The 21,050-nt window shown below is 44.2% G+C and overlaps 2 protein-coding genes across 2 annotated transcripts; both read right to left on the bottom strand.

Moving 5' to 3' along the window:
• Positions 1-16: 16 nt before the first annotated feature.
• On the bottom strand, positions 17-6,605 carry LOC135375212 (homeobox protein MSH-D-like). Its single transcript, XM_064607928.1, has 3 exons — positions 6,317-6,605; positions 3,281-3,444; positions 17-368 (listed from the first exon to the last, which is right to left on the bottom strand). The coding sequence occupies exons 1-3, from the start codon at positions 6,603-6,605 to the stop codon at positions 33-35; spliced, it is 789 nt and encodes a 262-aa protein (XP_064463998.1). The 3' UTR covers positions 17-32.
• Positions 6,606-8,416: 1,811 nt separating this feature from the next.
• On the bottom strand, positions 8,417-20,472 carry LOC135375264 (uncharacterized). Its single transcript, XM_064608008.1, has 8 exons — positions 20,100-20,472; positions 18,008-18,034; positions 14,356-14,496; positions 14,145-14,282; positions 12,835-12,913; positions 12,529-12,629; positions 11,443-11,513; positions 8,417-10,359 (listed from the first exon to the last, which is right to left on the bottom strand). The coding sequence occupies exons 1-8, from the start codon at positions 20,284-20,286 to the stop codon at positions 10,297-10,299; spliced, it is 807 nt and encodes a 268-aa protein (XP_064464078.1). The 5' UTR covers positions 20,287-20,472; the 3' UTR covers positions 8,417-10,296.
• Between the last annotated feature and the right edge of the window lie 578 nt (positions 20,473-21,050).

Genomic DNA, 21,050 nt, shown 5'->3' with positions numbered 1-21,050 from the left:
ATGCACTCACACTATATAGAGCCAATTTTGTTTTAATTATTATTCATCAGCCTAGCGCACATGGAATGCAGATGTTGAAACGGAAATGACGGTAATGGAGATGTCGTTGTACCAGGAAGTGACGTATTAGACGCTTGGCTGTGGATCTGAGGGTGATGAGTGGGAATTGGTATCCTGAGCAAATATGGAATGTCCGAGGCTTTCGACGTCGTCTGCAATGATGTGCTCGACGAAGACGATTCCATTAGGCGGTGGCCCGTCAGCAGTGGCAGATGATCTTGAGGAGCGGTGGCGCAATCTTCTATTTGTCCCAAGCATCTTCGTTCCCTCTTCTCCCGAGCTCTACGGTTTTGGAACCAGATTTTGACCTGGAAGAGTTAGAGACGGTAGATTGTTCACAGAGACGTTAGTACCCGCTCTTTGATATGAGAACGAGTTTCTATACTTTTATGGATGTTGACCGGAACCTAATGCATTCGAGGTTATGTGAATACACAGTATGTGCTTTTCAGAGGCCTTTCCAAACATTGTGGAGCCTGCGTCGGATTTTAAGATGCGAAATAACCTCTTGTCGGTATGTCTTTTAGCAATCTTATCAGACGGGAGCCCATGCGATAGATGAGGGTGATAAAACCAGTCTTTCAGTTTTCTGCGGGCTTATCCTGCTATCTCACATGAGTGCAATCACTTTCTTGTGAGGGGTGCTAGAAGATTGGCGTCGGTGAGGTAGTAGAGTGTCGACAGCTTCACTCTGTTGTTCTCTAATTACCAGCAGCAAGCGATGGTAGTAATAAATGGAAATGCACTCTCTCTGTTTGATTGTAGACCACAAACGGTAAGTAGAAAGATCGTTTTTGTATGTATAGCGAGCGCATTATAACCATCATGCAGGTTCTAGCTGTTGCATTAGTGGTAACATGCCGCTGCAGTTGAATTCATGCTGCTTATCTGCGCGTACTTATCAGATTTGTTACTGCCACCATTACTCCGTCCACTAACCTTGGGGAACTATATATACGGGGTGAATAATTCGTGAACAGGTGGCGCTGGGAAGCAGAGAGCGGTTCAATTTTACATCGGACGCTTTCGGAACCTCTGTTTTACGGGACTTTCAGTGTGTGTCGACACTTTGTGATGTTTCGGTTTACATGTTTCTTGCGCGAAGCAGCGTAAAACGCTCTTTAGCTCAGTTATCCGTCTTCCAATTACGTGTTCATCCGCCTAGTTCACACACGCGCGGGTGACTGAAGATAACGCCATGTACCTTGTGTTTATCGTGATGATTATGAATACACTGAAGCGTCTATTAATGAGCGTATGCAAAGAGCCGCTCACTGCTCAGATCTTGGCCGATATCTCAGCACTAAACAAAGCTTTTCGATAGCACCACTTGTTTACGACTTATTCAGCCTTTGTGAAACACCCGGTATATTTAATTTCACGTCCTTAATAATGTGGGGATTCGCCAGCACGGAGGTTCAAGGAGTACATATGCGGTTGTACCGTAAAGATAGTCTGGGTCAGAGTGCTGGAAATCTGAGGCTTCGCCAGGATATCGGGAGTCCTCCGGTGTTTCTGCGATACGCGCTTATAAAATTAAACCCTTCCTTGTTGGACTTGTTTAATGAGTCAGCAAATGAGTTGAGAACCACGATGGAGCGACAAAAATGTTCGAATGAGTGTGTATTATTATGTTCAGTAGCGTAAATGTAGCCACAAGTGTGCGATGTGTGGGCAATGAAGTGCACTCAGGGGGTCAGTTCGGCTTATAGAAGCTCATTCGTTACAAACGTTTTTCTTCGCTTTAAATTAGCTGGAAAATAATTTCGAAATTCGCGAAAATTAGGTCCTCGCAAAAGTTATTGTACCTTCACAGAATATATTATATATGTACTATCGGATGCTGCACTGTGCTGCACCAGGGTTACTTGGATACGTCATTAATGCAGACCTGTATGCAGATTTCCATACATGTGTAATAACTGGAGCGGAGTCCAGCGATGACAGAAAAAATGAACGAAGAAAAAAATGTTCCACTTTTCTACTGACCCCTCTGTCAACCTTTTTTCGTGCATGTCCCAGTGACACATATGGCCGTAGCTCCATGTTCCGCGCGCAGCGGACGATGTTCCCACGAATCCCTATACAGTTGGACATCTTGAATAGGAGGACCTGAACACAGCCCCCTACTGGTGATTTTCGATACTTCTCTTTTGAACGCGCGCGTTCGGCGCAGGTAGGCATGCTCCCCCGCGCCCTTATAGTTAGGGCATCTGCCGTGACGTCACAAGCTTTATGTCTCCTTTTCTTTCGGCAGACAGAGCTTGTCAAACTTGGTTCGGTTGCGCTTGAGTAGGTTTCGTGGTGGGGGGAAGCTCTTTTGAAGTTTGCATACAGTGTAAAGAACGTCACAGTGAATTAGAAGAGTCACGGGCAGTTGTGTTCATTCGGTGGGGTTGGTATATAGCTGGTCAGACCTGCATGACCCTGTAGTGATGGTGAGACTCGTGGCCTGTCCAGCCATCATTAGCATCCGCTGATTGCAGTTCTCAATACAACAGTGACCTCTGAATAAGATATATTTGTTCTGAATTTGTTTGCAGAACCTACGACATACCATAATCCACGCATATAGAAGCTTCTGTATTTCTAATGTGAACTTAGCTAAATGTCAAAGCATTATATATGTCGACCCAGGACGCATACTAACCCCCCCCCTCTCCTCCATTCCTTCCTGCTGTCCTCTCTCCATCTGTCCACATCTGTACGCCGCTCATAGCAACAGTTGCTTCGCGGTGCTAACACGGAATCAAAAACAAAATCGAAGCATTATTTTGCAACATAAGAATATGATGGACATCCCCAAGCTCGTCAAGCTGACTTGTTACGTCTGAAAAGTATAACACCTTTCAGTCAATATGTTCGCTGTACTGGACGCTGGTCGGGCATTGAAAGACGAAAATAAATTGAAAGATGGATAGTCGAAAAAGCCAGACAGTTGCCGGCAATGTTCGTAGTCGCCTTGAGGCTTGTGTTTGTCTGTATGTGTGTTCCATCCTGTTCCATTTATGTTATTCTCAGTCGCTGTTAGTCATCATCAGTTATTCACGAGACATCTGTACTGCTGTGCGTCGCTTAATTATCTCCTTCTGATGCAGCACTTTGGTAATCAGTGGATACAAATTTTAGAACTGTTTCTTGTATAGTGTCGTACGCATAGGTGCAGGTTCAGCAAGTCATGAAAAAGAATCGACTGACAGTCGATTTCTTTAATGCTCACCCTCATTTCTGTGAGGCAGAGGAGGTGAGCGAGATTCCTCACTTGAGCTCCACTGAGGTAGCGGGTGTTTCGGAAATGTTCTTCCAGCGCAGACACCTGCCGTGGTGTGAAAGGGACGCGAGGACTTCTGTCTGGATAGCGTCGTTTAGGGCCATCTCTGCGCCCTGAAAGAATAACGGCACAGAATTAGGATAATTAGAGTTAACGCCATGTATGCTAACCGACATTCATTTTTTTTTACCCGAACACAGCGTGTCTATACTGGTGTGATAACCACGCCTACTAAATTATAGCGACCATGTCATAATCGGCAAACCCAATGAGGAGTCCGTCAGCACGATCCGCTAGGGGCGCTACTCATCGGATCTGCATCACGATTGGACGATGGAAATTTGAATTTTGAACGCGCATAAGCGGACGCACGATTACCGTAGCAGACGACAGCAACAGTTCCTATGAAAACGCGGAGAATGATGACGATAATCAATGAACATAGCAGGAGCAGGCAAGCTAGCTGGTGTTGAATTGATGTTAACATTGCCTTGAGTTTGAGGGGAGAAAACACAGGTCGAACACAGGACGAGATGAACAGATAGACTCAGAGTCTATCTGTTCATCTCGTCCTGTGTTCGTCCTGTGTTTTCTCCCCTCAAACTCAAGGCAATGTTAATATCTATGATAATCAACTTTAGAAGAAAGCATCTCTCGTGGGACATCCACCGCTTGTACAAAAATACTAAGGTAAGCTGAAGTACAAAGTACTGTAGAAGTTGAGGAAGCAAGAACCGGGCCGATGAGCAGCGCCACCGCAAGCCTCCAAATGAGGCGCTGGGAAGGGGTCCGTATGACATGGTCGCTATAATCTAGTAGATCGTGGTGATAACAACGACGCCTGTACCTGTACCCGAGATAGGATGTTCTCGACTGTCGGTGCTTTTTACGCCCGACCCCAAAACACGCTCACACTCGCTCGAAATACGCGATACATGAAAGCGACGGTCTATATTTATTTTCTTTTATTTTCATTCGTTTATTTTTGCAAGATACTGCAGGCCTTCAAGGGCCCAAACAGGAGGGACAGTGCAGATACGAGATAGCCGATGCATGATAACATGCAGATGCGGTACAACGACCTGAATTCGGGGGGACCCCAGATCCCAACCGGCGTCCCTTTCCGTCGCCCACAGTCCGCACCAATTCCTGCCCGGGTCCCAAAAAGTCGAGGCAGTCTGAATGACAGAAAGTGGCAAGTAGAGCTCATGGGCACACATGAGACTGAGAGTTGTGTAAAACATACTGGAACCCGTGAACATCTTTCAGGTCATGTCGTCGTGAGTTCTACCGCATCAATCGACAAGTCCTTGACTATATGCTGGCAATTTGACCGATTCGGGAAAATGGTTTATGGCATTTTATTCGCATGCGGCACCTGAGATAACACTTTGGCGCCTCACCTCCATGGTAATTTTGCGACCCCTTCACAAGTTCGTGGGTGTCTACAGTAACCCCTGTAACCCCCCCCCCCCCCCTTCCGCCGCCCCTGGAAACATGGTACAAGGTTAGCAAGTTATAGAGGTCACAATAACACTTCATTTCAAGACGCAAGATAGGGATTGAATATATCTTCAGAGACAAACCTGTTTGATGGTAGTTTGTCCCAATCCGCTATGGCCTTAGGTGAATATAAGAGTATTTTAGCCTATTTGTTCGAGCAAATCCAGGGGACAGTGCACTGATGTTAGTGTTAGGGTGCCTGAATACTAGCTCCCTCTGTGTAGGGTGGAGTCACCCTTCGAGTGTCGCAAAGCCGCCATGTTTTCACCCACGCTTACCATGCATGAATGCTGTGTACCGATATCACCCACTTTTTCAAACCACTTCTGCTATGTATTTACTCAACTCCAAAATGTAGTGTGTGCGTGGGCGTAAAGATGGCGGAAACTCATAGCAGACTGCGCGGTTGTCTTCACCCTATAGTTAGTGTGTCCGCTTTGCCGGTTTGATCTAGATATGTATTTATGTTGATCTATTCTTAATCTATCAATGTATAGAGCATGCATAGAACGGTGACGAGCACTCTTTCGGCGATTTGCTAAGAGAGGAAGTTGGGCTTGAAGTAGCATGTGTGACGATGAATTACGTCTGCCGTACCTGTCATAGATTAAACGAACAGCTAGTCTTTGATTTTTTTTTTTTTTTTCTAATGTCATTATTCCTTTCTGAGTGTGACGATCCCATATTGTACAGGCATATTCTAGGTATACAAGGGTTTGAAATGCCGTCTGCTTTAGCTGAGAATTAGAACCGCCTGCTAGTGGCTGTACGCGATTGCGAGGCACATGTAGGATGCTGAATACAAAATTTCATTCAGCGAAGCCTCGCCGTTTGAACGGCACATACACAACCGCTTCTGTTCGAAGTCACGTATGCTTTTGGCAGGCACACTTTTCCCAGGGCAGCGCGAGAGCGTGAAAGGTTAAAACACGATGAACAATTTTTATCTGGAACTTATTAGATCCAAAGCTCCGCAAATCACAAAACGGAGAGTGACGTCGTGAAAAAGGGCCGTTGGCGATTATAGTCAATTTATTAAAATATCTTGTATGTCAATTTTAAGCGTAATAAAATAGCAGACTTATTGCGCTTATTGTCGCTTTAAGCACGCTGACCTCTACCTACGATCATATAAATGCCTCATTATTGGAGAGCTCAAAATGCCAATGTTGATAGCGAGTCTACGCTGTACAGACAAGGTTTGTGTGTCGAACTCGAAAGTCGTTAGCAGAACTGACAGTTGCGTCATTGGAGATATGCCGCTGGAAATAAAATCCAATTCGAATTTTATCAAAATATTTAGTACGGTGCTTCTAAGCACAGTGCCTTCATTGTTTTCTCGGCTCGAGACAGTCGCTTTGAGTTGCCAGTTTATTTTGAGGTTCATCCGCCCATTGGCCGACTATGAAGATACGTGAAAAAAAAAAAAAAAGAATAGAGCGCTTGAACTGATTCTATTGCGTTACCAAAGGAACGACAAACACTTACTTGGCAGTTTTGGCGGTTCGTAGCGGGTGCACCTCAGCCATTTAAGCCCATCTCGCTCAGAGCTTGGAAGCTCTCGGCACGTCACCAAAGGTTCCGTGTCTTCTGTGGGGTTTGTCGTTGACACTTGACGGACCGGTCCAGACTTGACGGACGCGCGCTTTCCTAGCAGGCCTTCGATGGAGAAGTCCGTTGTCTTTGTTCCGCAGAAGCTTTCTTCTTTGCAAGTCGCGGCAGTGTTGGTTGAGTGAGTGTCGTTGCAAGTTGCGTTGCATTCAAAAGACATGATTGAGACAATCATCTGCGTCTAAAGCCTGGATTCCATATTCTTGGAAGTTGCTGATCCTAGAAGAGAGATTATGCGGTAAAAAGCAGGTGTAAAAAAAAGTACAGAGCCACGAAAGGTCCTAAGTCGCGTTTGATAGCGACAACATAATGACCAAAAGAATATTTGAAGGCATTAACGTTAATCACACTCGTATGAGCCTTACCGTTAACGCCTGTAACGTTAAGCACGTTAATTAAGCGTGCATGATCATGCACAAAACGTCTGAAGCATCATCTTACCTTGGACTACTTGAAGCTCCCGCTGATCCACTTACGCATAATCCACTCGACTAATCCACTTGGGGAGTCGAGAAGCATTCTTTGAAGAAATGTCCTCGTCATCCAACGTAACTGTTCGTGACGTCACGCCGATGCTGTCATTCTATTGGCTGGACGAACCACGTTTTAATCTAACACAATGGTCACGTCTTTTTTTTTTTTTTTTTTGTACCTGCCAGAGAAGGTTTCTTTTGATGTACAACTTTTTTATGGATATATTGTTGAGGGGAACAAGTAATAATATGCGTGGAGAGGAGGATAGGTTCGTTTTAAAGATGTTATTGAAGGGCATTTGAGCGGAGGATGATCAGTTTTGACAAGCGATGCTAAGCGAAGTGGATATGATTTGATGGGTGGAAATTGCGTCGTGTCCTGGGAGGTCCGTTTGGGTTTGGTCAATGTTCTGTCACGTAAGGAGGTTCATGAACAGCGTAACGATTGGTATAGAGATAAGTGCTCGCCGAGTGTTATCTCCTGAGGCCCAGTATGCGATAAGATTTTGGATATACGTGGGTGAAATATATAGGTCATTATTTTGTTATTCTTCTACGGACACTGCGCCTTCTGGTGATTGTATCATTTCCTTCTTGGGCTGTTTCCTTTTTAATTTTTTTCTGGCGGAAAGCTTTTTAGTTTAAGAAGAATTGATGACGTCAAGGTTTTTAGTGGTTCTGGAATAATGTTGACATATAACGAATACTTGCAAGCAGAGTTGAAGGTTTCTTGAGTACCGTACTCTAAATAATGTATCTAAAATACTTTTGTTGGTATCTTAGCATCTCGTTCAGTACGCTTCGTAAAAAGTATTTGTACTGTAATTAAAATACTTTTTTTTCAGTATTTACTACTCAGTACCCTAATTACTGTTTCATTTTTCTCGAATATTCAGATGGGCATTCTTTTTTCAAACGTTCAAACGTTTTTCAAAGGAAGAGAGGACGGTTGTCGGATGAGCACTTTGAAACGCACCTGGCTACTGCGTGCAAATAAAGCATATGTCTAATTTGCAGGCATATTTTGACACTTCTGTGGCTGTTTATTTTTTTAGTATCTTATAGGTATCTTAAACACTTTTCGTAGTATTCACTACTCTACTCTAAATATACTTTCATTTCTAACTGTCTCTACTGTATTTTAAATACATTTTGCGCTCAGTATTTAGTATCGTATTTTAAATACTTTTTTTTTATATTCTACATGTCTGCTTGCAAGTACTTCCTATCTACATTTTCAGCGTCTGAGAACGATATTTTTATTTTGTGTATGTACATACACTGCTAGCCCACAGGTAAGATAGAAAGTGATCCTGTGGGAGCTCGACGTTACAGATCTTCCCCTCGCATCTATAGAAAATTCCATATACGTCTTTCTTAAATATTGCGAGGGCTACTTATTAAATGTATTCCTATACGCCAAATTTCACCAAGAAACTTACTCTATCAAAGTGAAACTTTATTCATCATGTTTCGCACCAGTTTCTTTGGCAAGAATGTGTACATTGATGAGTAACAGCTAATTGTAATCATTCCACTTGCCGTGCGTTCATCTGTAGTAGTTGTGACGTCACAATTGGGACGCCACAATTACAATCGAAAGGACATTGCAAGGCATATAACAACGTGTTGGAGAAGTCCCGCGCGGAAGGGGACCTTCCCTGTTTTGGGATAGTTTGAGCACAGCATGGCGAACATCCGAACCGGTTATCGTCAGAAAGGAGGCTGGAACCGAAGGACATTCATGTAACAATGTGTGTGAACATGGTCTAACGTTAATGTAACGTCTTCGTACCTCGCGCGACGCTTACTGGTAGCGTTTATTCTATAGGGTGGAATAAACATGATTTACTCGTTGAAAGACTGGTGACGTTTCATGATAGAGAGCATGCGGCGTATACTTAGTGTAATAAATATTGTCTAGAGAGAGAGAAAAAAAACTATTATTGCCGGGAGTGTATGGGAATTTAATGTACCGCATTTAATCATTGTAATTATTAGTACGTTAATTTTTTCTAGGTTTTATGATTTATATTAGCAACGCAAATATGGCACCGCATGTTGCTTGGAGAATGGTAGGTTTTGTCTCACACAGAGCGAGTGAATTTGATTTAACATTTCATGAACATTTAACATTTGATTTAACATTTCGTACGCGCGCCTATATTTGCACCACTAAAAAGTAACAAATACAACAAACAGGAAACAGAATGGTTTGTAAACATAATTGTTATGTCGAATTACGTTGGTCGCATCAGTACAACGAATTCGGCTTACTGAGACGCGAGGAAGACGTCCCTAACAGGGACATCATTGTTTTGTTTAATTAAACGTCTAAAGTGGATACTTTGGCTCGAGCAAGGTTAGAGGAATGTTGGTCGGTCATTAATTATGCCGCGTTTGCACCGAAGGTGAGCGTGTCTCTTTACCAGTGGCGCCCTCTCACGGACGAGTGACGTCATCATGCTCAACAAACCAAACGAAGTCACTGCACATTGTGTCTAACAAAAACCTCGAAAAGCAGTGGCAGTCTGTGTATCAAGGCTTGTGGTATCTCGAGGAGTTTGATGCAGGCCGAATTTTCAGTCCGAAAATTCGGTTATTTTCTTTTTATAAAAGAGAGAGAGAAAGAGACGGGACGTTTGTAGCACTTCTGGTTCGATTGAGCCTGTATGTAACACTCTGTTCTGTGTCGTCAGCACACTGTTCAGCAGATTGCTCAGCAAACTGCTCGGTGAGCGACACTGGCACACTGTTTTCAGCACTCGTTTAAACCATATTGAAGGGTCCAGTTCAGTAAAGGTTCCATGGAGATTACGTTTGGAATGATTCTCGTAACAGAAAGCATCGACAGGTCAGTCATCAGTGCCACCACGATTATAACACTCAGCACTGTCTTCTTCTTCTTCTTTTTTTTTCAACTTGGAAGCTAGGATCTGCTTCTATGTCCACAAGTAAGGCTTCAAAAGTTTCCGTGTCCGTGAAGTCAGCCCACGCACTTGTTCTGCAATCGAAATGCTCAGCACCTCAGCTTTGTCTTTCACCAGGCTCTTCAGCTGTGGCTATGTGAGGCAAAAATCTGCCCGGAAGCGGAACAAGTAGGCTTAGAAATTTGTGTGCAAATATCATCATCATCATCGCGGTGCCTGTTCGTATATAATCTAGAATAAATTGCAAAAACGAAGAGGGGCACCGTTGATGTCCGTTAGATTTGTGTAGGCTTAGCCGGAACGCACCCACCAGTGGACGATGGGAGACACACTGATGACGATGCCGGTGGTGGAGAATGTATACGCCCTATGGGCGCACTTTCGGTCTCCGTTTGGCAGCACGTGGCCGTCAGTGATAGGTATGTAGCCACGCATGGTGCTGTGAGCGTCATCTCTTGGAAGACTGACGAGAAAGGTAGCGCATGACTTCTTCGTAACTCGGTGGAAGGTCCTGCAAAAGTGGGTTATGCCGTGAGCGCAGCTAGAGCGACTAAATAAGGTTCGCTGCAGAGTATCGACACTGAGGTCCAAGGGTGAGCGGGAATGCCATCTTGTTTCCGCTCCACACCGGTACCATCCCCTGTTGAGGATCAAAGACAGCTAAACATAATGCTCGCTGTAGGGTAGAGAAGCCTGTATGATTGTTGTGCGATAATCCATGTATTTATAAAAGCGATAAAAATACACACGACATACACAACGAATTAAAATTTTAACAATAGACATTGACGTTTCGTCAATCTTCAATCCATGTATTGTCCGCCAGAGCGCCACGAAGATGTCGCGGTGAGCTCCGTCAACTGCTGCTCGTAAACGAAAGGAACATTTGACCCGCGCACGATAGATGGCATCGTGCGCAGTGCGCCTGCGCGTGGCTAGCGTGGCGCGGAAACAAGATGGCGCATGCTCGCTCTTGGAACTCAGTGTCGATACCCTGAAGCGTAGCTTATTTAGTGACTCTAAGCGCAGCGAATCAAGATGTTGATGTTGGCGGGAAAAACAAAATAATAGGGAGAGCAGCGAATCAAGACTCAAGGCTTGCTATATAGGCCTGATCTAGTTTTTCCTCAGCTTTGTATCTTTTGTTAAATGCTGCTGCTAGTCTACATTTGCCTCGGCTTGATGTCGATATCGTAATTAATGTGCTAAGCGCTTCTTTTATGACCGCATCCTAGAGGTTCCATCGCGGTGGTAAGAATGCGGAAGAAAGAGGCGGAAGTGGAAGTGTGAAAAAAAGTACGCTGTCCTCGTTTGGGCGTTATACTATGTCCGAACTGATGTCACGTGATTCGCAGAAGGCATTGCTCTCTATCTCGCCGCCATCGCTTTATATCGGAAATGATTAGTGGGAGGCAGAACTGGCTAGGATGAAGGGGGGGGGGATATTCCTCAACCGTTTGACCGACAGCTCTCTTCTTTAATGCCTCACATGTAACAGGGAACCGCCTTCTTTTTTTTTATTTTTTTTCGGTCCTCCGTGATTGTCATCGACTTTGAATTGGCTTTGGGTTTGCCGTCTGCTTCATATACTTACTTCTTTGGAAGGCAGAACAGGAGAAGGCGGTCGCACTGCTCTCGGTATTACGACTAGGTCCCACTCCGGACCTAGGGGGAAAAAAACGTTTCTTCGTTATGTACAGCACATGAGCCATAAGAAATTGTCTATAGTTCTTATTGTCAAGTTCTAGTTGACTGGACTCTCTAGATGTCTCGAATTTGTCTAGACCGCGATACGGAAACATGTTAAAATCGCTAAAACCAGTGCTAAAAACACTAAGAACGAAACAGGACGCTTCAGATGGACGCAGTGCGTCCGTCCTGTTTCGTTCTTAGTGTTTTTAGCACTGGTTTTAGCAATTTTATCATGTATGACCAACAGGCCTAAATTGGTACTTTATTCAACGGATACATGTGCTCGCTGTCTCGTTTTGAATCCCCAAATCCCCCCAAAAAGAGGTACGAGATCCGACCGGACATAAAGAAGCTTGCTTTAATTGTACGGCTTCCTGCATTGCTCATGATTCCTTGATTATTCCTGCATTGTTCCACTGTTCCGGGAAGTTATGTCAAAAATCTTCCGTGTTCGCATGCTCATCGAATATTACGCTGCTGGCTATATGGCCCGATAGAATAGCATTATACATTTTTTTTCTTCTATTGTATGCCATAGTAATTCAAGATATCTGCGCTAACTAGACCTAGACAGAAGTTTATAAAACAGGGAAAATTGCTTTGGCTTCTTCTTTTTTTTTAATTACAATAAATGGCGATACATGGCAGATCAGGTGGGTTGCCTCATGACCGCTCTAGCAACATCCTGCGGCGTTGTCCTAATTATTTTTGACTAATAAACTTTTAGTTATGAAAGACAGAAGTTTGGCACAAGGGTAACATCAGTTGCATTAAATGACTCCCGAGAAAAGGCACACTTCTAGGTCTCTGTAGTCGCTTAGCCAGAAACGTGCTTTTTCTCTCACGTTTAAGGGCAAGGGAAGAACACATTTATGATTTATGGTGGAGCGCGAAAAATGATGTCCAAAGTCCTGGGCCGACTTCATTGGTGACTGCTTTGAGGAGCCCCCCCTCGTGATCTGGAGTGTGCGTGAGTGAAAGGCCTTACTGTCGGAATCCTGTATGGACCCACTGAAGCCCGTGATTGCTGAAGAAGTTGGACATGGAGGACTGCGTGGTGCTGCACATTCGGACTGCACATAGTGCTTCCTGAAACATACAAAGAGCAGAAGCCAAAGACGCTTTTTTTTTTTTCGATTCTCTTTATCTATTTTGCGTCAGTCTCTTAAAACGTACTTGAGACTCGTTCATGCATGTTTATTGTATATTTATCTGTATGATTGTATATTTGTACGCATTTAACTTTACTTCACAGCGGGTAAGTAATGCGTGTGGCCCAGTGTCCTCTGCTTACCCGATGTAGAGAAGAACAACGATTAACAGAAGCAGCGTGAAGCTGAGGATGAAGATGATGAGGCTCTTGTCCGACTTTTCTGCAACGTAATAATTTGGCGTTACATTAACTCGCAACAAACCTTTATACCATCATCGACATCTGAACTTGTGTGTGTGTGTGTCTGTGTGCATCTCCTACAAGTTGCATCACTCTTTTTAGATTACGTCTCTCCTGCCATGCGCGTTTGGTCAGTATATGTAGAGCTTCCGAAATAAACAAAGCACGGTCGATGGCTTCTTTCTTCGCTACGTGATCGTGTAAGTCCGCAATGTCGTCTGCTTCAGTCAATCACTGCAGACGATTCAGTACAGCGAGCCTGTGGCTACGAGTGGCTGTCCATGTGGCTGGTGCTGGCTTGTCTCCACGGCTGTGCTTTCACCGGATAGCTACGGAGACGAGTCACCATCAGCCGCATGTGCAGCCACTGGTAGCCACAGAAAGCCTGTGTTTGAAGCACGACCTAGTAGAGTAACTTCCATGTCACAGGCACCCTTTCCCCAGCGCCGCATTTGGAAGCTAGCGGTAGCGCTACTCATCGGCCCGGTTATTCCTTCCCCAACGTCTACAGTACTTTGTACTTCAGCTTGCCTTACTACCTTTACCTTTTTTTACAAGCGGTGGATGTTCCACGGAAGATGTTTCATTCTAACGGCGATTATCATCATCATTCTACGCGTTTTCATAGGGGCTGTTGCTGTCGTCTGCTAGTCGTACGTCCGCTTCTGCGCTCTCAAAATTCAAATTGTCCAATCATGATGTAGATCTCGCGGGCCGATGAGTAGCGCCCCTAGCGGATCGTGCGGACGGGCTCCTCATATGGTTTGCCGGTTACAACATGGTCGTCATAATGTAGTAGGTCGTGAAGTGCGAAGTTCTCTGCTACAACTGGCCCAAGCAGACGACATCGCAGCTCCACGTGTCGGCGAATGAGGAGCAGGAGACACCAAGGAGGTTCTCTGTAGCTAGGTTTGTAAAGAAGCCTTTAGTCAGAAAGCCTTTAGTGTTGAGGTTCATACAGTACTCTGGAGAATAAAGCTGTATCATTCATTCATTCATAGGTGGCGTTGGCAGTGATAGGCAGACCCTTGATGCCTACGTCATGTCCGTTATCTGTCAATATGTAGACGGCGTTGGTTTGGTTCGTCTGTTTAAGTATCCATCCATCCATCCATCCATGCTACTCTTTGTGTCAATAACAAGACTCTCGTCCACTAACACGAGCAAAAAAGAGCAGAGGACACGCCGCTTGATTTTTTTTTAAAGCGTACCTGGTCTGCAGACGTACTTCCAGTAAATGAGCTCCCTCTGGTAACCGCTTTCGCAATCGCAGACATTACTGACGCATTGCGAATGCTCGTCCATCTCTTTGCACTGACTGTGTGAGTAACACTGCATTGGGAAGAACCCTGCAAGGAGAGTTAAGTACGGTGAAGGAAGGGGTCCCCGGGGATAGGTTCAAGGAGGGTGGTTCTCCCTTACCAGTGACGCAGACCGGGAGTCCGTGTAGGAACTCTATCCGGAACCCCCTCTTGCACTGGCACTGCCAGTGGACACAGTCGGAGTGAGCGTCTCCCAGCTCGCACGCGGTACGGGTTAGGCATGTCTCTCCTAAACGTCGCTCTGTGTCAGAAAATAAAAGAGAAAGAAAACAGGATTTAGGAAGCAGATTTGCACGTACAAAAAATTTCAAAGAGAACAACAACAACGTTATTAATTACTGAGACAATTGATGTTCTGAGGCTGGAACACATAGAAAGGACAAATGTATACAAAGTCTCAAGTGCCTAAGAAATTAATGATCCATGTAAGCATGAGGAAGCATGTAAGTAAGAAATTAATGAATTAATTTCTTAGGCACTTGAGGCTTTGTATGTATTTGTCCTTTCTATGTGTTCCAGCCTCAGAACATCAATTGTGTCATGTTCAACTGATGCCGCTTGCGTCGATCCCGTCGTATGAATGTGTGTATGAGTGAGAAAAAATGTAAGAGTGAAAGGTGGATGAGTGAGAGAGAGTGGTTGGTTTGTCCCTTCAGATGACGCACCCTTGGAAGTCGCTGGGGAGGTGTGTTAGGGACCGCTAATCCAGAACATGTGGGTTCGAGTCCTACAGCTGGCTAACCTTTTCGTCCCGTATGATGTTGTGCATTGAGAAGATTGATGTGAAGCACTATGTTACTTCATTTCACTTCGTTTCGTGTGCCCTCAATCGCATAATGCATTACAGAGGACAGTAGGGAAAAGAATACAAAAAGCACAAAAAGAAAGTACAAAAGAACACGAACTGTAGAAAAAAAAAGGGAAAGTGCATGAAATGCGAGACATGTTAATATTACGATAAAAATAGCTGAGGCACTGACGTGCGCAACAACTCCAGGTAAGTTGCTGCCACAGGGTCACGTGGAAGGTGGCTCCAGTCCACGGATGTGCGTAGAATGAAATAGTAAAGAAAACAACTGGTGCTGCATGTGGTGACATGGACTTTACGACAGTGTACAACATGATGCTGCTCTGTGTTCCCTTCCAGCAGTTAAGGGAGAGATAAACCAGGCACATTATGTGTCCTGCTCTATATTGTTTCAAGTTCACAATGAATCTTTAACCTCCATTGTGATGCGTTGGTGAACCATTGTATATTCGTGAAGTTACCGATAACGAACAGCTCAGGTTTATGCGGAACTTTATGTTATATTCCATGTCATTCTTGTGTATGTTTCTCTTTATTTTTAATGCTACGCCTACACTGTCGTCATTCTTTCGGTTTGGGTCACTATTTTGCCAGTCCATTTCACTTAATGCTTGTAAGCGTCAGGTGAAACACGCTTTTGCAGTGTTGGCGTTCGAAAAGCAAGTCTGCTTCACCTAACGCTCCTAAGCGTTAGGTGAAGTACGCTTTACAGGGTTGACGCTCAAATAGCAGGTTGGTTTCAGCCAGGGGTGGGCAGTAATAGTAATACTTTGTATTATAATACTATTCCTGTAACACTTTTGAGTATTTGTATTATGTATTATAATACTCATCCTCGGAAGGTATCTGTATCTGTATTATAATACACAAAAATTGAAGTATTCCATGTATTATGATACTCTGAAAGGTGTAAAACTTTTTGAGAAGTCGTAAGTCCGACGCACAAGTGTCACACGCTGCACTGTATCAGTAATTTTGCTGTGTCCCACATATTTTTGGGACAACAACGGCCCCCTATTATTCCCCTACTCCAAATTCTCCGGAAGAGGGTGACCTCAGGACCAGAGGTTAATGGGCGCTCTCCCGCATTCCTTCTAGTTTATCGTCTCTACGGATGAGTAATCATATTTACAAGGTATTTGTCGTCTCAAACAGAGCGTCCAGTAAAGTCACCCTTGTAGGCAGTTGCATCTCGGACGGTCACACAATTTTCAACGGCCCATTTTTTTACAGTCCAGACTGAACGAAATCAAGATCGACACAGTGCGAGTAGGAAGTCAACTGTGCTCGAAATAGGTCAGCACTATCTCATAAGATCAGAGAGTTACTTTCATTTACCTGCCTTCTTCTAAGACCGAATAGTCATGCACTACAAGACTGTCCCTCTGAGAACATGTTCAAATGTAATTGGAGTATGACAGTCTTAATTAGTTACTGCACAAATTGTGCATATTTCTGCTTTTTTCGTTCTTGAGAACCCCCAGTTTTGTATCAGTGCATGACCAGTATTATTCGTGTAACACACATAAGTATTATGTATTAGTACTATAATACTGATTTCTGGGAAGCATTATGTATGTGTATTATAATACAAAATATGAGTAGCACTGCCCACAAACGCTTCAAACGCTTGGTTTCAACAAACTGGGTTCTTGGTTCTCCAAAACGTCAGGTGAAGCGCGCTTTACAGGGATGACGCACAAAGAGCAAGTCGGCTTCCTCTAACGCTTGGAATCGTTAGGTAGAGCACGCTTTACAGGGTTTTCACAGCTAACTTGCAGAACGCCGGACGTCAACCAACCAGCCAATGCAGAGAGCGAGCATGTTGCACAATGTACGAACGGATACAATGTTTACCGCTGCATGGCCCTGTGCTTTTTATCTTTAATGATCAATACGAGCAACAAAGAATAACGTTTCGCCGCTGCTGTCACGAAAAGATGTCCGATAACTATTTTTCACCGGCTCTCGATACGCCATATAGCTCCGCGGAAGTCCCTACCCCTATTATAACCGTTGCGACGGTGATTGCAATCGTGTACTCTGCTTCCCTACGCAAACTTTACATCTAACCTTTCGCTAGTAACCCACTTCCCGTTGGAATATCAATTTACCCGCAGAGTGAATGAAAACGGGGCACCGAGTAAAAAAATCGAATTTTATGTTCTATATATAAAGCATGCACTTTGTTCTCTGTTAGCATACATTGGGTGACATTAGCCTCGACTAAACAGAGAAGCACTTTGTCGTCAGAGTAATATGTGAACCTATCAACCGATTGCAGGTTGGCAAACACCAGTACATTTGTATAACGATTGTACAGTTTGCATAGCTTATATCAGCAAACTATGGAGAAAAATTACCCGGACGCGTCGTTGAGCGCGCAGGAGTAGTCAGCCGAATGTAGGGTTGCGCTAACCTCTCCATATTATTCTTATTTCCCCAACCAGACAACCAGACACGTCGTGTTCTGCGATTGATGCTTCATACCTCCTAGTTCTCTTCCTATTTTTTCTTCAGTTTTAGCGCTTTCAGTTTCGGTTTCAGTTTCAATTTTAGTGGTGAAAACTGCGTCGAGATGTTGATTAACGTAATAATGCAGCGAACCTCATAGAAATTTATACCAGTGCGAAAAGATAGGAGGAAATACATTAGCTCTCCCCTCACTCTTCACGACCACGCGGCCTAATGCAAGGCCGCGCCACCTAGAAGTCATTGCATGTGCATCAAACAAACGAAGCAGACGACAGTGACCTTCGGTTCGAATGGGCTGATCAAATGCATGGGATGCGTTTTACGTTCTTTGCCTCTTTCGCTTGTTTATTTATAGCAACTTCATTTTCGCAAAGATAGTGCGCGTGACTTCTGAGGATGACCATTGCAATTAAATGTGCGATCATAAACTAGCTTACAAGACACCTGTATGAAGAACGTGATAGCTTACCTGGTTCCTTGTTGTAAGCCTGGTGGTCTGAAAAATAACGAGTGTACAATGATTAGAGAAGATTACACAGGCGTTCACACAAGCCCTTATCGTGGGTGTTAGGCGTCAGTTGTAACACACCGAAATAACCTCCGTGGGTAGTAATCTTGGAAATCGAATAACACGAAATTTGACACCTAAGTGCAGGAAACATGCATTGTACTGAAGCGCGCAATAATGCATTAACATTGCAGAGAAGCAAAACACAATGTCGCGTTATTAGTATTTTTAAACACAGACCCCACGTCCCGGTCCCAAAATAGAAAAGGTTTAGCTTCCCCGGCGTCACGTTTGTCCCTAATCACATTTTGAATACGATGCACCTTTAAATGGGAAAGCGCTACCTGACTCGGTAGTAATCACGCACAGTCTTTTAATTCAACGCATCCAACGTAAACGTGAGCGCCTTTAAATAATTGAGAACGCTGCCGGGGGGGGGGGGGAGAAACTTTCAGTCGCCTTGCTTTGCCCCTTTTCGAAGCTGCGCGAAAATACAAACAGACGAGGAGCCGTTTGACATTTTCTCTCCTCCTCCTCACGCGCCCGCTCTTCCCGGATGTAGGCCACTGTGTGACGGGAACGTCACTTCCGCTTCGTCTGCCGCTTCTATGGTTGGTACCCCGGGGTCGTAGTCCTTGTGGGTTTTTGTGCGTAACGTGGTTTTAATTCGGTGCCTTCCGCGACAATGGAGCATTATGGAAAATGAGAGACGCCTCGGATAGCTGGCTTCACTGCGATGAAGGCACAATTTGCAGGGAAAGAGCCTTCACGAGCTACGCATTATGCTTTGAGGAAAGCGATTCTTGCGTGAGATCGAGACTCGCGTGTACGTGTTATACTTTTTCTTGAAGCATGAGCGACTAGGCTAAATTGCTTGCAGCTCTTTTCTATCGCGGCCGTTTTGTGTTTTGTTTGCGTTCGAAGGATGAAAAAATAATTACGTGAATTACAGATGACTCGCAACTGCAGTCAGGAACTTTCTTGTTCTGACAAAGTTTAATGGTCTCGTTTGAGTGGAAATTGGAGTGTTCCAAGTTTAAGGAAGCTTTGTTGTCGATTTTTGCACGGAACTACAAGCGTTGTGGAAAGAGGTTCAGAATAAAGAGAGAGAGAGAGAGAGATCTTTATACCTCGAAGGCATTAAGGATATAATTAAGGAACAAGAAATTAAGGTGCTGAAATCAATTTAACATATATTGCTCCTAAGTGCAGCATGATATCTAACGTAGTATTTACTTGTTCCAGTTTTACGAATTAACAAATTCATTAACGCTATTCCAATCGACGCATACCTTTGTGTTTAAGGAGAGAGACAGTATTTACACTGATAGAATGATAAATTTCCTTACCAAGACTCAATTTCAAGAACACCTACTCCGTGAAAACATAACGAGGTTCGCCATGGTTATAATATATTGATCAGTTCATCCCTAATATCTCTTCTTGGAAAATACATATTCATTCTGGTCACTCAACGCTAAACCACAATATTATTTTTTTCAGCCATTTGCTAGCTACATTTTTGTACAATTTATCGCGTTGCTAACGATAGAAACTCATATTGAAGTTATGTTTACATAATTTATGTTTCGTAAGAGAAAGCCACACTGCCCCTTCTGATTCACTACATTTCTCCACGAACCATATGTAGCGATTTCTCGGGCATTTATATACGCCCCCCACAACGAGTAATCTGAATATTTAACGACGTCTTTGCAAGTTTGCTTCAGAAGACGTGCATGGATATCCAGCCATAACTCTTCTACGAAAAGCATTTCGCAGCTAATTTCCAAAAACGCACCTAAAACTGTACTTAAAGTAGCAGCCCCCGTCGTAACGTGCTCAAGCGACATCGTTTATTCCTCTGACCGAGTTTATTTTACAGGAGAACCACTTGGCGAAAATGGCATGGCGGTCCCCTTAATAAAAAGAAATAAAAAAAAAGCTCACCCTCTCCGCAAGCATCGGAGCTAATGGAACACTGTAGGCTTAAAACAGGACGCTCTCGCTCGATTGAAACGGCGACTAGATGAGGGAGTAAATATTTACTTACTGAATGCAGTCTGGGCGTACTCCAGAAGTGAAATCAGGAGCAACACTAAACCGTACAAAGTCACCATTCCAGATTCAGGTGGGACTTTGTCATCCCTCGCGATGCCGATGCCACTTTTTTGGGTCGAAAGAGGGCGAGGAGGAGGCGGTGGAGTGAGCGAGAGAGACAGCTCTCCGCTGCTATTCATCCACGAGCGCTCGTTTGCATTTTGTAGCTAGCAGACGACAGGGTTATGCGACGACCGTCTGCTTACTTTAAACGGAAACTAAACCACGAAACGCTGAAACGGCGGGACTATGAGGTGGAAGAACAGCAGCGGCGGGTAATCCATCTGCCTTTTCTGAATGGAGGAGCTGCTTCTGCTGTCGTGTGGGGTCGCTCTCTCTCGTCTCTCGCACACGACACAGGGTTGCTAGGCTGCGAATGGAAGCGGTTGGCAACAAGGGATTTGCGGGAAAATAATCCATGACCTATATTGATACGCTGTAAAGATCATGACTGTTCGCTAGAATCAACAATGCAGGTGCGCGATGTTCCAGGTATCGCAGGTAGTGATCAATGGGTCTATTTCGACTTCGGTAGAAACATTAGAGGATTCTGCGAAGAGAATTGATTCTTATTAAGCGTCTCCCTGACACGTTTCTGGGAAGTTGGGATGAGGAATTGATGTGTTCTTCGTAACCGAGGGGAGTTTAATGCGAACTTGTACGATAACGACTGTTCTGCAGTTTCGAACGTGCCTTTTAGTTTAGTGCATTTCCCTGCGTAATGCAATATATTTGGGGATGATTATTAATACTACTGTTGTGCGACGAACTCTCAAACTCGAGCACTATAAACATTAGGTAACTGCACTAAAAGTATTGTATTTCAGCCGTGTAGTTCTAAAGTTTGTTTTTGTCTACTTTCTCCCCGAAGGTGGCTTTGCCACAATATAACTCTTTTGGCAGC

This window comes from Ornithodoros turicata, unplaced genomic scaffold (genome assembly GCF_037126465.1).
Source record: "Ornithodoros turicata isolate Travis unplaced genomic scaffold, ASM3712646v1 ctg00000843.1, whole genome shotgun sequence".
In the NCBI taxonomy this organism is placed as follows: Eukaryota; Metazoa; Arthropoda; class Arachnida; order Ixodida; family Argasidae; genus Ornithodoros; species Ornithodoros turicata.
Note: the sequence above shows the minus strand (reverse complement) of the source record. Positions and strands in the feature narration are given on the sequence as shown.